Source organism: Centroberyx gerrardi, chromosome 13, assembly GCF_048128805.1.
Source record: "Centroberyx gerrardi isolate f3 chromosome 13, fCenGer3.hap1.cur.20231027, whole genome shotgun sequence".
Taxonomy (NCBI): domain Eukaryota; kingdom Metazoa; phylum Chordata; class Actinopteri; order Beryciformes; family Berycidae; genus Centroberyx; species Centroberyx gerrardi.
Window position 1 is genome coordinate 27,399,428 of NC_136009.1, and position 25,466 is coordinate 27,424,893.

Sequence of the window (25,466 nt, forward strand, 5' to 3'; positions counted from 1 at the left end):
CTCTCCGGACACACAATGCTTCCTGACATCTCCAAGTGCTGTCTGTCTCCAGAATTGAACCCCAGCATTAATGACATTCTCAAGTGTGTGTGTGTGTGTGTGTGTGTGTGTGTGTATGTGTCACCAATGACAACTCTTTCTCTATCTCACACACACACACACACACACACACACACACACACTCCTCCAGGAGCTTTAATGAGGAACGAAAGCGGGGAAAGTGACAGGAGTAATTATCCCCGTTGTTTTTTTGTTTTTTTTTCAAGGGGGGGGGGCAGGTCAACATGTTGTGTGTGTATGTGTGTGTGTGTGTGTGTGTGTGTGTGTCCCTGTGTGTGTGTGTGTGTGTGTGTGTGTGTGATCACCATGTCTTTCTCTCTGTCTGACGGAGGTCTGTGATGGAGCAGGCTGTTACTGCACTTCTCTCTACAGTCTGACACCTCAGTGTGTGTGTGTGTGTGTGTGTGTGTGTGTGTGTGTGTGTGTGACTGCTGATAGACTGTGGACAAACTGCTAGCTAGCAGCTACATGGATCAGTTCTGACCTGCAGCATGTTAAAACTGTAGTTAAGCACAAAAGAAAATGTCATTTGGATGTGAATCAAGTGAAATTTAGTGAAATTAGCAACATTTTGACTAACAGGACCCTGCTATGGTTTTCCCAGTATAACCAGTATATCCCAGTATATCAAAACATCTGCCAAGCTTTTCATTTTTTTGCAGTGCGGGTCTTCTACATGACTGTCAATAAAGGTTATGAGGCAGATTCAAACCTGGGTGACTGTGTATGTGTGTGTGTGTGTGTGTGAGTACATGAGTGATTGAGTGTGTGTCTGAGTAAGTGTGTGTGCTTGTGTGTGACTGAATACCTCAGTGAGTGATTGAGTTATGTCTTAGGAAGTGTGTGTGTGTGTGTGTGTGGGTATGTGTGCGAATGATTGAGTCTGTTTTGAAGTGTTTGTGAGCGTGTGTGTGAGAGAGAGAGAGAGAGAAAATGAGTGATTGATTGTGTTTGTGAGGGAGTGCGTGCAACTGACTGACTGACTGATTGTGTGTGTGACTGGGTGTGTGTGTGTGTGTGTGTGTGGGTGTGCACGTGTGTATTTTTAGCAGCAGACTGAAGCCTTTTCTAGTTGTTTTCAATGCGGGTGAAGCGCTTTGTTTGCTGCCTTTGCCTTGAACGTCCCAAAATCCAGCTCAAACCGGAACAGCTGTCAGGTCTTTCTCTACTGTCCAATCGTATCAACAGGGAGGCGGGGCTTCTGCGGTGACTTTTCTGACCAATAAACACGGAGGATCAACCGGAGCTTTCAGCAGGCTGGAGCCAAACTAGAGCTGCACTCCAAATTTTTGGCGACTTTTTATCATGAATTTTGATTGTTTATATTTGTATCATTTAGCTGAAATCATGCTAACCTTACTTAAGCTGGCACAATAAACAACAGCTGGTTGAGTGAGCGACAGCTGATCGTCAGCTGATTCTGCGGTTGCTTAGCAACAACATGACAAAACGCGGCAGGCTGCTCTGCTGTGTAGCCTTCAACAAAAAAAGACCACCTTGCGTTTCAAAACTTCAGCTTTCAAAACTGTGTGATCGGCCCTTAGTGCGTTTATATATCTGTGTGCATGAGTGTTTTTGACTCCGTAAGTGCGAGTGTGTGTGTAGCCTCGCCGCCAAACTGAAGCCATATCAGACGCAGAGTAAAGCATGCTGGGATGTTGGCAGCGCCTGTCTCGGTCTGAGGAAGATTCCTCAGCGTGGTAAAAAAAGCGGAGTCGTAACAGGCTCACAGCTCCTCACAGGGGACCGCGGCCCTCCAAAACATCTATTAAGTTTTACAGTTATTCACACTCTGTTGGAACAAGCTCCCAGACGTGTTGTCCTCGCTCCTCTCCGTTCCGCCGGAGCGTGGGCGAGCGGGTTGGGGAAATCAAACTGTCGGCAGAGGAGGTGCTGTAAATAACCTCAATGTGTAGCATACAGCCACATCCATCCTGCTGCGCGTGTGTGTGTGTGTGTGTGTGTGTGTGTGGTGGGGTGGGGTATGCGTGACAGTGTGTATATGAATATATGAATATGTGTGTTCGTTTGAGTGCATTGTTTTGTGCGTGTGTGTGTGTACATGTGCGAGTGTGCATGTGTTGCATTTGTATGTGCATTTGTGCATGTTTGCAGTGTATGACAAGATTGCTCCATTGTACAGTATAGTTTTGTGATTCCTTCTCTCTCTCACTCTCTCTCTCTCTCACACACACACACACACACACGCACACACACACACATACATCCATGCATACATACACACACACACACACGTACTCAGCCACTTCTTGGTGTGACGCCCAGATTTGAAATGCATAGCGTTTCTGTTGCTTTTAATGGAATAAGACTGTATCTGCCTTGAGGGAAACGTAAAGCCACAATTCCAACACTGGTTTCCAAATTGATACACTCACTTACTGAATTCACACGGCTCTTTCTTCCCCCGGTCTCCTATAGGCCGCTTCGCCGCTTGAAGCCACACCGTGCCGGGAAAAGGCCGCGGCAAATCGAGCGCGCCGAACAGTAAACACAAACTAGCGTCGAATTAGCATAACCCAAGGTCAGGAACAATCATTTCCCAAGACCCCACGGATCAATTTTGTTTTTCACAAACGAGAAGCGAGCGGAGAGCCGTGCGCGTGCCCTTCCCCGCGCCTTCCCCGGGCCAACGCTCGCCTCGGGTATTTGCTGTAAAACAATCATTAATATTCATGGTGCAGAACGTACACACGAGCGCGGGGCTCCGCTGAAGCTAAGCAAGCGTCGCATCAAAATTTATATTGTACGGCGGCGGCCCGCCTTTGTTCCTGCGCCGCCCCTCGGGGAGCGTGGGAGCCGGCGCGGCGGCGGTGTGAAGCGCGGCGTTAGTATGCAGAGGAGGTACTTACGATCGGGCTGGCATTGATGTAATCGGAGTTGCCTTGGCTGTTCTCCACCTTCAAGGTGATTCTGGAGTGATCATCTGGAACACAGAGAGAGGAATTCAGCGGATTTTGTTTTCGGAATGCAAGTACTCAGTAACCGTATTACACACAGTATAATGAGGAATTAATGTCCTTGCATATCCATCTAATACACACATACAGGCTTCGCAGAACTAAGTCGGAGCGCTTCCATGACCTAAACAGTTTATTCCTTCCTGGTTTGTCAATTTTGTTTTTCAGCTCAGAATAGTTCTAAAGGGATAAACAGTCTATTTTTTTTTAGGGCATTTCTGCCTTTATTACATAGGCTAGTTCAAAGTAGATAGATACAGGAAAGACTGGGAGAGAGAAAGGGGGATGACGTGACAAAGGTCTTAGGCCGGATTCAAACCCATAATGTTGCATTTACATGGTACACATGTAATACCTCTGAGCCACCAGGACGCTCCTAAACAGCCCGTTTTCAATACAGTTGGGGCGGAAAAACCAACATATTTGTAAAATTCCCTGATATTCCCTGACTTCCCCAGGGAATTTACCACATTTCCTGACCGTCTCTACCTGGAAAACAGTTCTCACAGCTCCACCACGATATTCCAGAAACTCAATGAGCAGTGGGATTTCGGCATATGCATGTACGCATTTCACCAGAGAGGTCAGAGGTCACGGGACGTCCAGGAGCAGGTAGGTAGTTCAGTGTCTTGCTCTGGGACGCCTCGACAAGATTGGCTTTTGCGGGGAGCCTTGCAAGCAAATCAGTGGTCGTTCAAATAGAAACTGAACCGACAACCCGGATGTGATTCGGCCTGGGACTGCCGGAGAGAGTTTTTTTTTAAGATGGGCTATTTCCACAGAAGCTTAGGAATTTTAATTATTGATGAGGCAAGCGCAGGAGAGCTTTAATTGAAAACTCATTTACTGCCCTTCTGTTCACTGCATGTACTCTTGGTCAGTGTTGGGCGGGAACAGTAATGTGATTATTTTTTTTCAGTAACAACAATTTCAAATTCAGCAATTACATGACAGTTACTAATCAGAGTAAAGCTACGCACCCCCCCGTTAACCTTTTCTTTTCTCTCCTTTGAAATTTATTTTATTTTATTTTTTTCAAATCCCGTTTGGTTTTTTGTCATCGGTATCTTACATCGGCTGTTAGCTATAAAAGCAAAACGAAAAGATGGAGGGAGAGGGAGAGACGCCGACTTTCAGCAGCTGGAAGTTTTCCCATTACTTTAAATTGATCTCAGTCAAAAAAACACAACATCCAGTTTATCAAAGCATCTGATACACAACACAGCGATGAGAAACTCATTGCTGCTGTTGAGGAATTAGTTAAGTAATGTGATTTTAAACGAGTAATAAGAAAAGAGTAATTGATTACATTTTCCGAGTAACTTGCCCAACACTGCTCTTGGTTTATGGAAGCCCGTTTCCGCCAGTGTGATGAAAAAAAAAAGATCCTGTAAGTCATTATAATGAGAAACTTCCTCAAAATAATGAGTTAGTATCTCAAAATAATGAATTAATATCTCAAAATAATGAGTTAGTATCTCAAAATAATGACTTAGTATCTCAAAATAATGACTTAGTATCTCAAAATGAGAAACTTTCTCAAAATAATGAGTTAGTATCTCAAAATAATGACTTTGTATCTCAAAATAATGAGTTAGTATCTCAAAATAACGAGAGACTTTCTCAAAATAATGACTTAGTATCTCAAAGATACTAACTCATTATTTTGAGAAAGTAATGAGAAACTAAGTCATTATTATAGAAGTTATCTATCTTCTCATTATTTTGAGATACTAAGGCATTATTTTGAGATATTAAGGCATTATTTTGAGAAAGTTTCTCATTATTTTGAGATACTAACTCATTATTTTGAAATACTAAGGCATTATTTTGAGAAAGTTTCTCATTATAATGACTTACAGGACTGTTTTTTTCATCACACTGGAGGAAATGGGCTTCCATACTTGGTTTCTGGGTAACAGAGGTTGGACAGGGAATATTTGGAGAGCGGTGTCCAGCACTTATGTTGGAGGACTGATGACAGGAGATGAGACTGTCATGCCATCACCTCCTCCTCCCTCCTCCTTCCCTCCCTTTTTAAAGTAGAATTTTGGTTCCCTACCGCCGCTCAGAGATAATTTTCTTTGCTTTGTCAGCGAGGAGAAGCTGCTAACGCTGTCTTTCCTTCAGCAGTCACACCTCCAGCTCGGTGTCACGTCCCTCGGAGCCACTCTGTCTCTGTCTGCGGTGCGTTTCAGCTGTGAACACGCTTATAATGTGCAGTGATACTTTACTGATACCGTACAAAGTGACAGGTGCGACAGGTGAAGATCGCAGGTCGACAATTAAAGAAAGAACAAGCTCACGCACTCTGTCTACTGAACTTTGCTACTAGAACATCTTTATTGAGAACATTTCAGTACTAGGGCCTTTGTTAAGTTATCTATTTTATCTTTGATGCTCTAATCATTCAAACCATCCATAATCATTCTGGCTCTGGTATCTGGGGGTTAGGGTTCAATTAATATGGGGCTTTCAGTGGCTGACACCCATATTTTTGGATTGAAGCTCCCGATGCTGATATTTTGTGCTGATGTTCAATATCTTTGACCATTTTTATGCCAAAACATTCCCAAAATATTACAAGTTTTCAGGCTTGAAACAGCATTTAGATCACGGGACACGAATACTGCGTGAACCCAGGATTCATGCATGCTTGTGTAGAATCTGATCAAAATGTCCCATAAGAGTTAATTCAGGCTAAAGGCTTCACACAGACAACCAGTGGAGTATTGATCAAACAAACCACCTCATACACCTCATATTGGAGGTGGACAACGTTGACTGACTGACATCTGATTTCTGATAAAAAGGCCAATATCAGCATGATATATTGTCAAACCAATACTACTGGGAATCACTAGTTCTATCGGTCTTGGAGAACAAGATAAAAACTATGAAAGCTAAATTTACTGGAAGAAAATGTGTAGTAGTATTTGTATTGGTAGAAGCAGTAGTAGTGGTATTGGTTATAGTAGTGATAATAGTAGTAGTAGTAGTAGTAGTAGTGGTCACACTACTAATAGTATTACAGGAGTAGTAGAAGGAGCATTAGTAGACTTGGTAGAGGTTTTAGATTACATTTAAATCACATTTTACTTGATACGTTGAGATTACATTTCTGCAATCCAAATGCTTCCAGCTAGACCACTAACTATTGTCCAGGCTGACAGAGACATAAAGAGACATAAAGAGAGACAGAGAGACCGACAGAGAGAGCTACAGAGAGACAGAAGGACACAGAGAAAGAGAGAGTCCATCACTCACATGCCACCACGGCGCTGGAGCGGTTCTTCTTGGCGTTGCCGTCCTTCAGGCCCACGGTGGAGGCGTTGGGCTCGGCCTGGTAGGCACACAGCGCCTCCCACTCCTTCTCCAGGCGGTCCTTATTCTTCAGGTGATCCTCCATGTAGGACTGAAGGAGACAAGGAGACAAGAGAGGGGAGGAGGTGAGGAGAGAAGAGTTTGAGATGGGCCCAAGAGTCTCACTAGCCGGGATTTTACAGATTGGGGATAGAAGTTTATGTGCTAAAATTTCAGATACTATCCTGTGATTTTAATTTACTAACCAAACTTTACTAAACTTTCTGGCAGACCGCAGCCTAATAGTATCTGCATGTTCGTTTAAACCTCAGTGGAGCACCAGATGGGTGGGGTTTACTGCATACAGACAGCAGGTATCCGTTAAGTTGCCAATCACAGAAGAGTAGACCAAACAGACATTCAGGTAAACTTTCCGCTCAATGTGTTGTCCTATGTGGCAAATCCCACCCATCTGGTGCTGCACTGAGGTTAAAACAAACACAAAGATAATACTTGTTTGTTTTAATCTGCTTTAAGCACCAGATGGGTGGGGTTTACTACGTCAGGACACTTCAGATAGACAGAGTAGTAGTAGAGAGATAAAATAGGCGATAAAATTTGAGATACTATCCTGTGATTTTCTAAACTTTCTGGCATTCATTAGATCATTGTATGTGGCAAACCCCACCCATCTGGCACAGAATTTGGAATAAAATAAAATGCCTGTTCATCTAGTATTTGCAATAAATTGATGCCATCTTATATAACTATTCAACATTGACTTCAGCCTGTCTTCATCAGTGATTTATTAGACCTTGTTAGGAAACAATCTCTCTAAATGACAAGCAATTTCAGCCTGGTCCCTTACGTATTGGTATTACAGTTTGTGAATTGGGGTTTGTTTTGTACTGATATTTGCAAGTTAGTGTTTCTGTTTGTTTTAATCAGCTTGAAGCACCAGGTGGGTGGGGTTTACCCTATCAGGACCCTTCAGAGTGAAATCAGTTAAGTTGTCAAGACAAGTAGACCATGTAAAAAAGGCGATAAAATTTAAGATACTATTCAGTCTTATGTGGCAAACCCCACCCAACTGGTACTCCATGCACGTTAAAACAAATGCAAAGAGTCATTTTCAAAATATTATCAGAACCAGGTCTTTGTGTGCTTGTATGCACCTTTTCCTCATTTTATTAGCGAGTGATCTCACCGGACGCCCAGCTTCCATCCATTTTAGCAGCTCAGCGTCTGTATCAGAGATCCATCAGGTTCATCTAGACCTGGTTAGGAATAGCTCCCGCTAAATGACAACCAATTTCATCCTGGCCATTACCTACCACACCGTATTCATAATTAAGGAAGGCGCCGTGACTTTGATCAACTGCCGGCAATGAGCTCGTCAAATGAAAATGAGGAAGGACCTAGCATGTTGTTAGCGGCAAGGCTAACAGGTTAGCCGTAATCTGATGGTGGAGAGCGCCGCTTTGTTTTGGCAACCTTGGAAATCAGTGGGCCAAATGTGGAGCGTACGAGCGTGTGTAACGGATGAGGGAACGAAATGAGGCGGTGTGGTTCTTTAAATGGCTCCGGTGATGATTTATAGCGGCAGTTACAAATGGGGATGATCTTAATCAGAATTAGCTTCCAAAAAAGGCCTAATGACTTTCTGCTAAAAGGAGAGGAGTTTGTTAAAAATGGAAGCCAGCTTGGCCAGACGTCCGGCTTTTGATAGATAATGGAAAAATGTCTTGATTGAATGCAGATGATTGCTACTTTTCCCATGCACACACACACACACACACACACACACACACACACTATAGCAGTCTAACAGTAGCTAATCCTTGTCCTAGTATGAGCTCTTTATTACATTCAGCACTGAGCGGCTAAAAGCAAAAGCGATGTAACATGAAGCCGCGCGCCGCGACCCTCCAGCAGCATGCAGCCTCTTACCAACCACAGGAGGTCAGACCCATTCAACACACACACACACACACACACACACACACACACACACACACACACACACACACACACACACACACATACACACACATAATGCACAATCCACTCATGCAGGTATTTATTTGGTCACAAGCACAGTTGCAAACAAATACAAAGACACATGCACATACAAACACACCCAATGTATACACACACACGCACGCACACACACACACACAAACACGATATGCTTTAACAAACACACACAGTTCCACACAGGACACACACATACACACACAATATACACTCACAATCCACCTGCACATAATATATAAACATACACACACACAAGCACACACTCTCACACACGCAATATGCACACACAAACACACACACACACACATACACACACACACACACGCAATCCACATGCACACAGTATACAAACACACACTCACACACATGCTTGCGTAAATTCACACCATCCCACACAAGTTATGCACACACACACACACACACACACACACATCCCACCCTCTCCCTCTCTCTCTCTCTCTCGCTCCCTCCCTCCCTCCCTCCCTCTCCCTCTCCCTCTCTCTCTCTCTCTCGCTCCCTCCCTCCCTCCCTCTCCCTCTCCCTCTCCCGCTCTCTCTCCCTCTCCCTCCCTCCCTCTCTCTCTCTCTCTCTCTCTCTAATGCCACAGTAATAGGGTTTTGTGGCTGTGTAAAGGGATTATTGCAATCCAATCAGGAGGTGCTGAGATCACCATGTGTCGGCCAAACACTGAATAATCCCCTTACTGCGGGGGGCTTACAGCCGCCAAAGGTGCTCAATAAAACCACAGCGCGGCCGCCATTGTGGCTCTGACGCACCGCTCCGGCACCTGTAATAAAGTGCAGCACCGAGGACCCGCTGGATGGGGGATGATGTAATGCGGCGGCCATTTTGGATCGGCGGAGACAGGCGGGGGAAGAAGGGGGAGAAGTGCTGGATGAAATCACTCGGGGATATTGAGGCTCGGTGGGGTGGAGCTAGGGGAGAGGGGTGGGGGGGGGGGGGGGGGGGGGGGGGGGGGGGCGTAATGGAGTCAGTTTGGGTGCTATTGGATAAGGTTGTATCCCTTTTGGTGAAAAAAGTAATGATTGATCGGCCAAGAAGAGATCTAAAATATTGAAAATCCAGGAACTAGGAATTTAAGGTGATGATGTGTGAGATAATCATTTTGTTTTTTAGTCTCCATCTTTGTTGCTCAGCTTCATTGTCGTGGTGTTTCTGCACTGCACGTCCCACAGATCACCTGTCAATCAAACAGTGTGGGCGGAGCTTGGATTTTCTGGCTGTTTAGAACAGACAATGGAAAAGCTTTAAGAACCGGATATAGATTGAATCACTGTTGTGTTAGAGCAGTCAGATAGTAGAGAGGAGCAAAACCGACATTTATTTATATGAAAATGCTGTGGATTATTATTACTTTATGTTACCAGCTGTCTTTCAAAAAATGTTTTTATTGTAGGTGTCAACGCAATTGTGACACATGAAAAACAAAGTAGGTAGGATTTGATCAATATTGGTGTGGGAAGGCCGATTTTTGGATTTAAGATGCTGATTGCTGATATTTTGTGCATGTATTCAATATCTTTACATTTGGCCATTTTCATGCCGAAAAATTCCCAAAAAGTATTCACTGTGTTTCCCCCAGAATTATATTCTTGTCAGGGTGGAAAAACCTCACAGCAACACTAAAACTCTCCACTGAAACCCAGGATAATAATAATAATAATTATTCCTACACATGTATGCTTGTGTGGAATCTGATTAAAATGTCCCTTTAGAATCAGTTCAGATCAAGGTTTCCCAGTGACAATAAATGTGTAATCAAACAAACCGCATCATGTCCATCATATCAGAGTTGGACGACACCGACTGGCCGACGTCTGATTTTTAATAAAAAGCCGATATCAGCCTCAGATATCGGTCTGACTCTCCTCTGGAGCCGAGCGCTTCCTCCTCTCCATCCTGCGTTCCACCCATTAAACTCTACATTTCCTAAAGCCCATTCCTTCCTCCAGCCATTGTGCTGCGACCTATCAACACTACAGATTACACCCCAAAAAACCTCCCCTCCACCAAAAAAACAACAAATTCCCAGCACAGCTAATCTCTATGGAGGCTCTCGCTGCAGTATAATCTATAACACTTACTTGGCCAGCAACAAAAGACAAGATAATGTGCTTTATATATAGAGTCGACTAATCCTCTTAAGACACAGGCAGAGAGGGTAGGGGGGGGGGGGGGGGGGGGGGGGGTCCCAGTCACATGGGACGAAGTAATACATTAACTTAGATAAGATGGTGAAAGCTGGTTCTCCTCAAATTAAAATCAGTGGGTGGATGATGACGTGGGATTTGCCCGGCTTTACGAGAGGCAATTAATTTTTTCGGGGGTTTGGGGACGGTGGGGGGAGTGAGGGGGGGAGGGTGGTGGAGGGATGAAGAGGGTGGGGTGGGTGGTGGGGGGGTACGGCAGCTCGTCAACTATCACGTTCTTTTTTCTCTGACGCCTGTGATTTTTCTGAATCGCTCATCAGTCGCCTCACACCGGCTTCTCGCAGAGCGCCAGATGAAATATTTGCTGTTCTGCAGCGGCGGCGGCGGCGGCGGCGGCGGCTCTGCGCTGCGTCTCGCCTTGTGATTGATTCGGCCTCTCGCCGTGTGACGTGGCTCTGGAAAACACTCCACTCTGCACCCCCCACCCCCCCCCACCCCCGAACACACACACACACACACACACGCACACACACACACAAAAGTGTCGACTGGCTCGGAGTTTTGTTGCCATGTAACTCTGTGCTACATTTCTCGTTAACATCATGGTGTAGAAAGAAAAAAAGAAAGAAAGAAAGAAAAAGAAAGAAAGAAAGAAAGAAAAAAGAAATGAGGGAGAGAAATAAAAAGAGAAAGGATAAAAGAATGATGCAAAGCAAGAAGAAAGACAGAAAGTAAGAAAGAAAGAAACGAGGGAGACAAATAGAAGAGAAAGGAAAAAAGTAAAACAAGAAGTAAAGAAAGAAAGAAAGGCAAAGCAAGACGTAGAGACAGAAAGAAAGAAACTAAGGGAAGAAAGAACAATGTAAGAAGACGGAAAAAGAGGGAAAAATAAAATACAAAAAGAAAGAAACTAAGAAAATAAACGGAAGTAAATAAGACAAAGAAAGAAACAAAGAAAGAAACTAAAACTGAAAAGTCATAAATGAATGGAAGAATGAGAAAGATAAAGAATGAGAAAGATAGACGACTAGAGAGATGGAGGAGGAGAAGAAGAAGAGGGAAGTGGAGGCGAATCCATTTTGAATAATAAACTGATATTTTATACATTTATTTATAGTAAATGTATAAAGTGAAGAAGGCGCGGTGGTCAAGCTGAAACCGAGGCTGTTCAGTTTGGAGATACGAGGTTTTCGCCCGTCGACAGCGTTACGTAACTCTCCCTCTCCTCTGTAATATTTCTGCCGGTCTGGACCAATCAGAGCAGCGGAAATGCAGTCAGCCTCGCTGTAGATGAGGAGCTGTCCGGGGTGCTGAAACACACTGAGGGCTGGCTGTGTGTATTACTATAGTCTCTTTACCCTTCTCTCTCTCCCCCAGTATGTACAGTATATATCCATCTCTCAGCAGTCCCTCCAGGATTTTTGTTTGTTTTTTAGCAGTAAAATTGCAGTAATTTGTAAAAATCGTGAGGAAAAAATGCCAATTTAGTAGCATTTTTCCTTGCTATTTTTACAAATTACTGCATTTTTACTCCTCTAAAGAGATACCAAAAAAATTTCGATTTTTGCAATTACTTCCCATGAATCCTACATAATGACTTCCTGTGATAATAAACATACTGCACATGACAAACTACTGGAAATACTTTAGAGCTCATCCTTAATTTTCTCGCTGGAGAAGCATGAGCTCAGAGATACAACAAAGGAAAGTCCTGGACCTGGACCTGGACCCTGTCTGTGGAGAACCACCAACAACTCTCCATCAGCACAGGAAGCACTTTAATAAAATCAGTCCATTCAATAAAGATTCAGGAGTATAAGACTGAATAGTTGCCGCATTTTATGTTTGAGGAAGACTTTGTGTTCTTCAGTATGCAAGCCAAAGGATAAATGGAAACTAGAATAATGCAGGTTAAATTAACAACAAAGTGCGTTCAACTTCTTCCATCTGTAATTTTGCAAAATTGCAAGTTCTTGCAAATATTGGTTGAATTTGCATTAATTATTGTGAATAATAATTCCAAGAGAGACTGTCCAACAGTGATGCAAAATGAAATGCCATGTCCACACTTGCCAGTCTCTCTCTCTCTCTCTCTCTCTCTCTTTCTCTCTCCCTCTCTCTGTCTCTCTCTCTCTCTCCCTCTCTCTCTCCCTCCCTCTCTCACCCTATATGTATATATCCATCCTTATCTCTAATGCCAAATTAAATTTCACCATAACCAGATTTTCTATAGTCTCTCTCTCTCTCTCTCTCTCTCTCTCTCTCTCTCTCTATTTCAATATATATTCATCTGCAGCACTAATGTCCAAACTTACATTAGGCTCTTCCTCCCTCCCTCTTTCTTTCTCTCTCCCTCTCTCTCTCTCTCTCTCTGGTCATACTGTCATAACCCCCCCTCACCCCATTTCCACATTAATCTCCATCATTACAACAAATTCAATAATCACCATGACCAGACGAAGTCAGAAATGTCGCCCAGATACCAACTGAATCCTCGAAAAAACATAAGAAGCGCTTCATTTCATTTCTCTTATCTCTCCAGTGACGCCTCCTCTTCAGAGACAGACTGGGAGCCGGGCAGAGGCGAACCAAACGCACCTGAAGCCGCTCAACCCCTCGACGTTTTTTTAAAAAACTCAAATCTATTTTCGTCAACATATGCGACCTTGGTGCGGCGTGTTGGGGGAGCGTTCGCCAAGGAAACACTTTAGCGGGATGCGTTCGTGTTCAACACACACACACACACACACACACACACACACACACACACACATCGCCTTTCTGCAGCACCGGGCTGCAGAGGGAGTCACTTCAGAAAGTCTCTCTCTCTCTCTCTCTCCCTCTCTCTCCCTCTGTGTCTCCCTCTATGTCTCTCGCCCCCTCTTCTCTCCCTCTCTCTCTCTCTCTCTCTTCTCTCTCTCTCTCTCTCTCTCTCTCTCTGTACCTCCTTAACGCAACTCCGGTGCAAATCTCAGGGGTAATTAGTATCTTTGTGCCTATCTGTCACATCTCGCCGGCAGCTTTATAATGCATGGAGTGAGAGAGAGAGAGAGAGCCGAGGTGGGTGGGTGGGTGGGTGGGGTGGCGTGGGGGGGGTGCAGGGGGGACGGGAGAGGGGTGTTGGGTGGTGGGTGGTCGACGTGAATAGCTATATATTGCAATTACAATGACGCTCGACAGATTGCCACCAAGGTTCAATGGAGATTTTCATCTGCGGCAGAGAAAAGGGTGAGAAGCCTGCTTATAGAAGCTGTGGGTGTAATGAGATGTACAGAAACACACAAAAAAGAAGAAGAAGAAGAAGACGGGAAAAAGATGAGAGAGAAACAGAGTGACATGAGAGGGAAGAGAGAAGAGTGTGGGAGAAGGGGTGTGTGTGTGTGTGTGTGTGTGTGTGTGTGCCGAAGTGCAGAGGAGACAGACATAGAGAGAGAGAGATGGAAGGCAAAATAGTTTGAAAGAGAGGAGAGAAGAAGAAGAACGGTAAAAGAGGTGAAAAGAGGCAGACGGAGAAGATGTTTCAGGCAAAAAGAAAGCGAGGGAAGCAGGGAAAATGTCAGATAGTTGGTTGGAAAGACAGAAAATGAGCCAGACAGGTAAAAAATACAGAATAGTGAGTTTTACTCCTAAAGGAGACATGCAGTCTTTAAAAACACTGATCTGCTCTTACAAAATGATTACTGGCACAAAAATAAACCTCAATCTTAAGGCCTTTGCCAGAAAAACGAAAGACATTTTTGAGGATGTAATCTGTATTAAAGTATTGTGTAATGAACATGAGTACACAGTTTGTTCTCCCATGGCATTTTACAATAAAACCCCTCTATTGTAATTTCATTCTCATCTCTCTCATATTATTTGATCCACTCAGGGTCAATAATGAAATCAAACCCTTTCAAAAGACTCTACAGTGCAAGATGGGTGGGATTTACACATAAACCTCAATTCCATTGGTTGAGACAAACCTTTAGCTGTGTGCACTCCTTAAAATCCATAACTTATAAGTTGTCAATATGAAGTAGAATCAAGTGTCATTTTCTTGATATCAGTGCAGTGATCTGACTTATTCTGACGTTTCAACATACTGACACTCATTTCTAGAAAATTCCTGAAACAAGTGAAACTGCATTGGAAAGTTATCTCTCCTCACTGGCAGAATTTTTCTCTTGTTTTATGAAAAATAAGATTTGAAGGCTGAATATGAGGCTATATGACTTGTTAAGATGGACGTTTTTTACAGTGTTGGACCCTGATGAAGAATTTTACCATCTTGTGATTTGGAAATTGAGGCAGAATCCAACTGCTTTCCGATTAACTGTGCAGCCGTAATCAGTTATGTGATGAAATGATATACAATGACTTCAGAATCAGAAACTTACCAGTATCATGTGACCCGTGGAGATGTCCATGTTGGAGTGGGCGGGCTCCTCGCACCAGGAGGAGGTGCTGCTGCGGGCCGAGGGGCTGACGGCCGGGCCGCCGTCGCTGAACTGGGACGACACGCTGTTGATCCGGGAGGAGATGGGCTCCGGACGCTCCGCCGGCGGCTTGACGGCCATGCGCTGCCGACACAGCTCCTACAGGAGGAGGGAGGGAGGGGGGGGAGGGGGGGGCGGGGTTAGCTGATGATGTCATGGAATTGGGAACCAGTGGTGTTGTTGCATGACATAACTTAGGACATTTGGTGGACGATTTCATCCAAAACACCTTAAAATACCGTAAGTGGATGTATTTTTAGCATTAGTCGCCCCAGTGGGAATCAAACCCCGAACACCGGATGCATTGAGCTGCACAGGGAATTGAACCCCTAACCCTGGCTGTTGGTGCCATGTGTTACCCATTGAGCTACACCGGACCATGAGGATCATATTTGACACTGGCTATGTTTACATGGACAGCAGTAATCTGATATGAACCCAATTAAGACAATTGCCAGAATAAGAAATTGCCATATAAACAGCATTTTCTGATTCCCTTAACCTGAATAAGGTCATAGAGCAGAATCACATTAAGACATGTGGAGTATTTTGATTTTAGTCTCATTATTGAAGGGCATTTTAGACTGTAAACACCTTAATCCAGCTAGGAGACTCTATCAGAGGACAGCAGAAAAGAGAAGTCCCAACAGTTTTGTGGTGAGGCTGAAACTGTCTCCATGCTCAGGATTTAGAGGGAAATTGATATCATGATTTTTTCAAAAAAGTCTGAAACTGTCCGTGTCTCCAGTGATTCTCCTTAGTCCTGTTAATCAGACTTTGCTCCGCAGCATGGAAACAGGAATATGAATGGAATAGATCTATAAGCAACACATGGAAACAGCTTAATAGGAATATTGTCTTAGTTAGAATAAGGCCAATATTCAGATTATTGCTGTCCATGTAAACGTAGTCACTGTGCGCGCTGAGTATTGACTTGTTCCAGGAAATTGCCCTCTAAAATGCTGATTTATGAAAAGGTCAGCCGCTCTTGGTCTTTTTTTTGTACTTGAAAGTTGGATTGAAAAACCCAAATTTCAAATGGCCACTTAGTTAATGAGCGAACAGCAGAGCGATGGTGGATCCAGGCTGCCGAAGACGGGTCCTAGTGTCAAAATTGGCCTCATTAGAGAGTTTCTGACCTTCATGGAACAAACTGTCAGTAAAGACTTCTCACGCTCTGCAACAGCGAGCGTTGAGAATGTACCAGAAGAGACCGAGCAGCCTGAGAGTAAAGGCAGAAAGTTGCCGGTTCAAATCCCCGCTGTGCCACACCTCCATTTTCAATTCAATATAGAGGAGTCACAGTTTAATAAGTTTAATAAATCTTCATATTTAGCAGATTCATCTCCCTCCTTAAATGTATTTAAAAGAAAAATAAAAGAGGTTTTGATTTCAGACAGCTGCTAATGCTCTCGGTTATACATTTGATCACTTACATCATATCCTGGAGATTGATATGATTTATTAATATTTGTTGTACCAGTTTACTAATCATGATTATGAAACTACATGTCAGTAATTGTATTTTAATTACGGAACGGAACGGAACTAAACTAAACTAAACTAAACTAAACTGAACTGAACTGAACTGAACTAAACTAAACTAAACTGATCTGAACTGATCTGAACTAAACTAAACTAAACTAAACTAAACTAAACTGAACTGAACTGAACTGAACTGAACTGAACTGAACTGAACGAAACGAAACGAAACGAAACGAAACGGAACGGAACGGAACGGAACGGAACTGAACTAAACTAAACTAAACTAAACAACTGAACTAAACTAAACTAAACTAAACAACTGAACTAAACTAAACTAAACTAAACAACTGAACTAAACTAAACTAAACTAAACTAAACAATTGAACTAAACTAAACTAAACAACTGAACTAAACTAAACCAAACTAAACAACTGAACTAAACTAAACTAAACAACTGAACTAAACTAACCAAACGAAACTGAACTGAACTGAACTAAACTAAACTAAACTAAACTAAACTAAACTAAACTAAACTAAACTAAACTAAACTAAACTAAACTGATCTGAACTGAACTGAACTGAACTGAACTGAACTAAACTAAACTAAACTAAACTAAACTAAACTAAACTGAACTGAACTGAACTGATCGGAACGGAACGGAACGGAACGGAACGGAACGGAACGGAACTGAACTAAACTAAACGGATCTGAACTGATCTGAACTGAACTAAACTAAACTAAACTAAACTAAACTAAACTGATCTGAACTGATCTGAACTGAACTGAACTGAACGTAACGAAACGGAACGGAACGGAACGGAATGGAACTGAACTGAACTGAACTAAACAACTGAACTAAACTAAACTAAACAAAACTGAATTGAACTGAACTGAACTAAACTAAACTAAACTAAACTGATCTGAACTGATCTGATCTGATCTGAACTGAACTGAACTGAACTGAACTAAACTAAACTAAACTAAACTAAACTAAACTGATCTGATCTGAACTGAACTGAACGAAACGAAACGAAACGGAACGGAACGGAATTGAACTGAACTGAACTAAACAACTGAACTAAACTAAACTAAACAATTGAACTAAACTAAACTAAACTAAACAACTGAACTAAACTAAACTAAACTAAACTAAACTAAACTAAACTAAACTAAACAATTGAACTAAACTAAACTAAACAACTGAACTAAACTAAACTAAACTAAACTAAACTAAACTAAACTAAACTAAACAATTGAACTAAACTAAACTAAACAACTGAACTAAACTAAACCAAACTAAACAACTGAACTAAACTAAACTAAACAACTGAACTAAACTAAACCAAACGAAACTGAACTGAACTGAACTGAACTGAACTGAACTAAACTAAACTAAACTAAACTAAACTAAACTAAACTAAACTGAACTGAACTGAACTGAACTGAACTGAACTGAACTGAACTGAACTGAACGGATCGGAACGGAACGGAACGGAACGGAACTGAACTGAACTAAACTAAACGGATCTGAACTGATCTGAACTGAACTAAACTAAACTAAACTAAACTAAACTGATCTGAACTGATCTGAACTGAACTGAACTGAACGTAACGAAACGGAACGGAACGGAATGGAACTGAACTGAACTAAACAACTGAACTAAACTAAACTAAACAAAACTGAATTGAACTGAACTGAACTAAACTAAACTAAACTGATCTGAACTGATCTGATCTGACCTAAACTAAACTAAACTAAACTAAACTAAACTAAACTGAACTGAACTGAACTGAACTGAACTGAACTAAACTAAACTAAACTAAACTAAACTAAACTGATCTGAACTGATCTGAACTAAACTAAACTAAACTAAACTAAACTAAACTAATCTGAACTGATCTGAACTGAACTAAACTGAACTGAACGAAACGAAACGAAACGGAACGGAACGGAATTGAACTGAACTGAACTAAACAACTGAACTAAACTAAACTAAACGAAACTGAACTGAACTGAACTGAACTGAACTGAACTGAACTGAACTGAACTAAACTAAACTAAACTAAACTAAACTAAACTAAACTAAACTGAACTGATCTGATCTGATCTGATCTGATCTGAACTGAACTGAACTGAACTGAACTGAACTGAACTAAACTGAACTGAACTGAACTGAACTAAACTAAACTAAGAGTCTGGAGAAATCTGGATAGTGCAGGAATAAAACTTTGCCGCCCTTTAAGCGAGACTCTTAACCTCCAACTGCTGCTGCTGGGCAGCTTCCAGCCGTCAGTGGAAAACAGCATGTGTGCAAAACCAAAACCTCTCCCTGGACAAATACAAGTTTTGAAAAAGTTTTGAGAAAAAAAAAAAAAAAAAGTGTGCCAGCGGTCTCCGCCTGCCAACACGACGTCTTCATCCTCACGTCTGAGCAAGCTGTCGTTGTGTCTGCCGCAGACGTGACCGCAATGAAATGTTGACACCGTGTCGCAGCTTTCCTCGCCGCCGGCTCTAAGTGACTCCCAGTGGGCGAGCTCTGACTGTGACACTTCACACAGGACACAGACAGACAGTGTGATTACACACTGTGCAACACCAACCAACACCAACCGACACCAACCAGCACCAACCAACACCAACCAACACCAACCGACACCAACCCTAACCCTAACCCTAACCCTAACACCAACCGACACTAACCCTAACACTAACCCTAACCCGACACCAACCGACACCAACCGACACCAACCGACACCAACCAGCACCAACCGACACCAACCAACACCAACCGACACCAACCAGCACCAACCGACACCAACCGACACCAACCGACACCAACCGACACCAACCAGCACCAACCGACACCAACCGGCACCAACCGACACCAACCGGCACCAACCGGCACCAACCGACACCAACCGACACCAACCAGCACCAACCGACACCAACCAGCACCAACCGACACCAACCGACACCAACCAGCACCAACCGACACCAACCAGCACCAACCGACACACTTACAGATACCTTGTAGACTCAGAACTACAACACTAACACACACTCTAGATACTGTATCACATATGCAAAGGGGTATAAACGTATTTAAGTAAAAGTAAGAACGTGAGAAAATTACATTTACTCATGTTCCTGTAATTGAGTCGTTTTTTTGTGTACTTGTGTACTTTTTTGAGTATTTGCCAAGGGTGGAAGTAACTAATTACATTTACTCCTGTTGCTAATTCAGTCGCTTTTTTGTGTACTGTACTATTTTTTAAAGTCAGTAATTTTACTTTTACGTAAGTACATTTTCACTGAAGTATTGTCCTTCACTCCATTTTAAATCCATCCATCACAGAACAGATTGTGTCTCTCCATCAGCAGCAGAAACTGGATCAACGTAAACTGACAAACTGTGGATCCATTCACAGTGAGAAGAGGAATCTGACTTTACTTTGTTTCTGCACTTTATTTTGTCGTTTCTAATGTTTCCAGTGAAAAGAATCTAGTTTGAACTCTGACCTCTCTCCTTTTAGAATCACATGGAAAAGATCACAGCTAACAACGTTCTCTGTTCTAAAGAGGAACTCAGGAACTTTTACTCTGAGGACATTTTAAATCAGACACTTTTTACTCTAAGTAGATTTTTACAGCAGTACTTTTACTTCTACTTGAGTAAAATATCAGCAAAGTAACAGTACTTCCACCACTGCTTATATTCTGTGGAACTCATTTGCACAAAAACAAAATGGATGGATGGATCCTTTTAAATCTGGATGTTAATTCTCTGAGTGCAGAAGGAGGCCGACTGTAACCGAAGAGCCAGACTAAATCTCAGCGGGTATCTGTGTGTCTCCTAATGAGAGAGATGCTGATGATTAACTAACAGTGTGTTTGATTGACAGCGGAGGTAATTTGAGCGGGGCTTCATTAGTGTGTATCTGGTCTGACTGATGTTCCTGCAGCTCGGCGCGGTGACATTGATCCATCGGCCGGACCGCAGACTCATAACTGCATGGAGATTATTAAAGTGCTACCTGGCTGAGGGAGGCTGGCCGCTCTGCTGGAGGGAGCAAACACAGGCGTGCTCGCATCGAACGTAAGCAAACACATGAAAACACACACACACACACACACACACACACAAGGACACACAGCTCTGGAAACACTGCAAAAAACGTCCATTTTAAAGCGATATTCCACTTAGTTTTAACATGGGGGTTATTCAGCACCTGGCCGCTATGGAAACCAGAATATAAACTACTCACCAAGATCAGATGCAGCTGGACGAGTTTGTAGCGTTCGGATTTTTACTTCCCATTCATTTGAATGAGCCACAAAAATAGACTGAAAACTGACATTTAACACGTTGGTGAACAGATTCAACAACAGATCCTGCTTTTAAGACAATAAAGCAGAAATAGGTACGTCGTCATTTTGCATTTCTATTCTTGATTTAACACTAAAATTAGTATTTAAAAATAAAAGTAGATCCGGTCTCCCAAACAGGAACTATCTCTCCTAAATGGTATCCCTCCGCTATGTTCTCTTCTATCAGTAAAAATGCTATTTGTTGAAATTCTGTTCTAAAGCGTCGGACCAACAGTCAGCTGAGAATCACAGCAGCAGGATCTGTTGTTGAATCTGTTCACCGACGTGTTCAATGTCAGTTTTCAGTCTATTTTCTTGCCTCATTCAAATGAATGGGAAGTAATCTGATCTTGGTGAGTAGTTTATATTCTGGTTTTCATCATTCAGTCTCATATTCAGCCTTCAAATCTTATTTTTCTTAAACCAAGAGAAAAATTCTGCCATTTAGGTGAGATAACTCCACTTGTTCCCAATGCAGCTTCAGGAATTTTCTAGAAATGAGTGTCAGTCTGTCGACACTGCACTGGACTACTGCCAAGAAAATGACACTCGATTCTACGAAATTCTTGAAACAAGTTGATTTGCATTGGAGACAAGTGAAATCATCGAACCCCATTGGCAGATTTCTTTACTTGTTATAAGAAAAGATGGATGTTTTTTTTGCAGTGCATTAGTTTCCCCTCACCCAGACTGTAGTTATAGGCATAAATACAGAAATATAAAGCAAATGCACAGCAGACTCTCATCCAGATCATAAACCACAGTGATTAACGCGACGCGTCTCGCCACCTGATAAAGTGCGTATCGTTGAAAATCAATAAGCTGTAAATAAAGACGCTTGTGTTTGTACGGCCACAGCTTGGCGTGGGGGGGGGGGAGCGGAGGTGGAGGGAGGTGGGACTTTAGAGGCGCTGTAAATATGCGTTGTTTAGACTCTAAAGCTGTCCTGGTTTATATTGTTCCTTCAAATTTTCGCCTTTTTGTCCTCTAATTGGCTCTCGGGGGGAAGCCATTTTGAAGCAGTTTTAATTACATCATAAAAGATTTGCTGCGACGGCAAAGTTCACCGTGTGGGCTTGTTGAAATATGAAAGCTGTGTTCAGGTTCCCCCTGAACACGGCTACAGAGAAACAGCCTGGAAAGCCTGGCATGACTTTTGATTTTCAACAGCTGTGTGTCCCATCAGCAGGTCCTCTAGCAGGACACTGAGGCCCTCACTGCTCGCTCGGTGCAGGTTCCTCTAGGTAAGACTGTCAGCCAAAAGCCTGGAATAAAATGCATTGTGCAGCTGCTGTGTGAGGCCGAGTTCACCGCTGCACTCTGAGGGAGGAGCCGGCTGGGTCTGGCTGCAGGAGCAGGATGGGTAAAGAACTGGAGAAGATGGCTGTCTGCAAGTATACCGGCCTGATGCCAAGATTCATAGAGAGCAAGAGTGTAATCGATCCACAGAATGTCTCAAACAGCCACTATACCACCTCACTTTAAGGGGGTATATGTTTTTTTATTAATTGAAATACACGTTTCTCTGACTTCTGGCAAACCTGCCTATACCTTTTGTTTTTGTTCTTCCTGAAAATCATTTTATTTAGCGTCCCGAAACAAAATAAATGCCCTGACATAAAAATAATTTGTTTCTTCTTTTACAATATTTTTTTCAGCTGCCACAAAATAAAGTACAAATCGATGAGCGCAGCACAGTTACATTCTGCTCCGTTACTGTGTGAAGGGAGAGTGTGAATGAGATGGTCGAGCTGCCCATGAGCAAGGCATTTAACCCCGCGACTGCTGCTGCGGAGCCGCTCAGTTAGTGTGCCTGGAGTCAGTGCTGAGAAAAGAGCATGTGTGCTCCCGTCAACCTTCCCCCGGATAAATAAAGGTTAAAAGAAAACCCCGGCGGTCCCTCCTCATGGCGTGGTGCCAGAGAATCCGCCCGGCGACACGTGAGCGTCTCGAGTCACGCATCGCCCCGGGGCGGCAGAGGGCGTGTCGGGCTGGGGAGGCGTGTGCCACCCATAGCACCCGTCTGTATAAAAGCCTAATGGAGGGGGGGGGTCGGGGGTTTGGAGGTTCGGGGGCTTTGGGGCGTGGGGGGGGGGGGGGGGGGGGCATGGCCTAGCTGGCCCACAGGGGCGCCTCTGTTTACATGCCCTTCCCTTCCCAAACAAATGTAGGGGCCGTCGCCTCTGCGCCTCAACAAACAAACAAATAAAGGGGGACCTGATACAATATGGTGGAGGGGAGGAGGGGGGGGGGGGGGGAGAGAGAGGGAGGGAGGGGGCGGTTTAGGGAAAGACCCGAGGGAGAGGGAGGAGTCGGCAGTTGATGGAAGCCAGAGGGGAAAGGGTGCAGGATGGGGTTCCACAGATATCAGATATGGGAAACTGATCATGTTTTTGGATTGAAGCTGCTGATAGCTGATATTTTGTGCCGATATTCAATATCTTTACATTTGACCATTTTCATGCCCCAAAAAAGTATTCAGTGTTTCCCCCCAGGATTTTATTCATGTCAGGGTGGGAAAGCCTCTGAAACAGCATCTGGACCACCAGGGATTTGGAAAAGGAGAAGGGGCCCAGTGGATAAAATGGTCATTTTCTTTTGGTTTTTAAAATTTCAGCCAACAACCAACAGAAATATTGTCTCCTTTATCACATATTTCAAAACTGTAATCTGTAGAAATAAATATATATTAATGAATTAAGAAAGAAAGTTTTTATGAATTAATCATCTATGAATTTGATTTGGATGACGCCACCAGACTTTGAGTTATTGACTTAATTTGAGTTAATTATTGAGTGTAGTGTGATTGTGCGTTCACTGTGCATGATGTGTATTTCTTTTTTAAAATGGAGCTATGATGCATGACAAATTTCGGAGAAATCTGGCAATAAAGTTCTATCATATCGTCTGAGTATCACTGATTTAGACCATGAGACACTACAACTCATCAGTACTATGACTACTACTACTACTACTTGACAGCCAGTGCAGTATTGATCAATTCTACACTAAATATGTAATCAAACAAACTGCATCATATCCATCATATTGGAGGTTGACGACACTGACTTTTAATAAAAGGCTGATATCAGTAAACTGTGTTGGTCAAACCTTAAAGCAGGAGAGAGCAGGAAGAAGTGGAGGAAGGAAAACAGAGGAGAAGCAGGAAGTAAAAAACAGAAGTGAGGCGGAGAGAGAGAACGTATCGGACGGTCAAAAGAGCGAGGGAGAGTTTTTGTTTGCTTGTTTAATCTAAATTGAGATGTACTGGAAATGTGTTTTGCACTCATTCTTTGGCAGCGTAAGGATGATCTTATCGTGCCAATGAAGCTTCTTGAGACTGAATTGAGAGAGAGAGAGAGAGGGAGAGAGAGAGAGAGAGAGGGAGAGAGAGAGAGAGAGAGAGAGAGAGAGAGGAGAAAGAGAACAGAGGCTGGGTGAGGCGGGGCAGGGGAGCCGATCTCAGAAAACAGAAAAATCCGGAGCGAGAGTAAAAGAGACAAAATGTACATCTGAACAAATCATTTAATCTTGTTTTGAGTCTTAAAATCTTGAGGAAAATATGCAAATGGAGTGAGATAATTTCACTAGTTTCAAAAAAACGGTCACGGTGCAGGTGACGATATCTTGGAATAAGACCGATCGCGATCTCATTTCAAGATAATATCACTTGATTTGAGGAAATCCTTGAGCTGCAGTGGAATGATCTCACCCACTGGCAAATACAAGATTAAATCGGTTGTGAGGAAGAACGAGTCGGCAGCAGTATAATCCGGAGGAGGGGTGGGGGGGGGGTGACCGATCCCGCCCAAACACACAGACGAGCAGCACACACTCCTCCGTCGACGCCTGTCAATCAAACGTCCCCTTTGTCAGCGTCGGCCAATCCCGCGCCGCGCTTTCACCGGGACCGTTTGATTGACAGGCTGGGGAGTGGAGAGCCGAGGTGCGGGAGACTCAGAGACAGAGCCGGTGGCACCGTGACGTACACGCAAGACGGGGTGTGTGTGTGTGAGTGTGTGTGTGTGTGTGTGTGTGTGTGTGTGTGTGTGAGTGTGTGTGTGTGTGTGAATGCATGGAAACGAGGCCTCAAACAAAACGCGCCAAGGACGGGAATCATTAACATGCAATGGCTGGTGTGTGTGTGCATGTGTACGTGTATATATATGTGTGTGTGTGTGTCTGTGTGAGTGTGAATGTGTGTGTGTGTGTGTGACAGCCAGCATGAAGGAGCTGCAGTAGTACGGCCGTCAGGCAGCCTGCCGCTTCCTGTCTGCTTTAATTGCATGTAGCCCTAGAGACTACACACACACACACACACACACACACACACACACACAGACTGAATCCAACCCAGGGAATCCCTCCACACAGCAGCGCTGACAAAGAGAGGAGGCTTACACGGCTAAGATGGGAGCTGAACACTGAGGTCTTTCAGGGAGGATGAGCGGCGGCGCTGCGGAGGGCGAGACTCGACGGAAGAGACGCGACGCAAAAGAGAATCCGCCGGCCGGGCTCTGGGAGTCTGGGTAAACTTCCCAGAATGAGCAACATGAATGTTTTTGTTGCTTATTAATCAGATAA

General features: G+C 43.4%; 1 protein-coding gene across 1 annotated transcript in view; it reads right to left on the reverse strand.

The window, feature by feature from the left end:
* LOC139917389 (receptor-type tyrosine-protein phosphatase N2-like) overlaps positions 1-25,466 on the reverse strand; it is a 186,661-nt gene that overhangs the window by 30,472 nt on the left and 130,723 nt on the right. The window contains exons 12-14 of the mRNA XM_078287538.1: positions 14,929-15,126; positions 6,306-6,453; positions 2,931-3,004 (exon numbers count right to left, since the gene is read on the reverse strand). Coding sequence (XP_078143664.1) covers positions 2,931-3,004; positions 6,306-6,453; positions 14,929-15,126 — 420 coding nt within the window. The remainder of the gene's footprint in view (positions 1-2,930; positions 3,005-6,305; positions 6,454-14,928; positions 15,127-25,466) is intronic.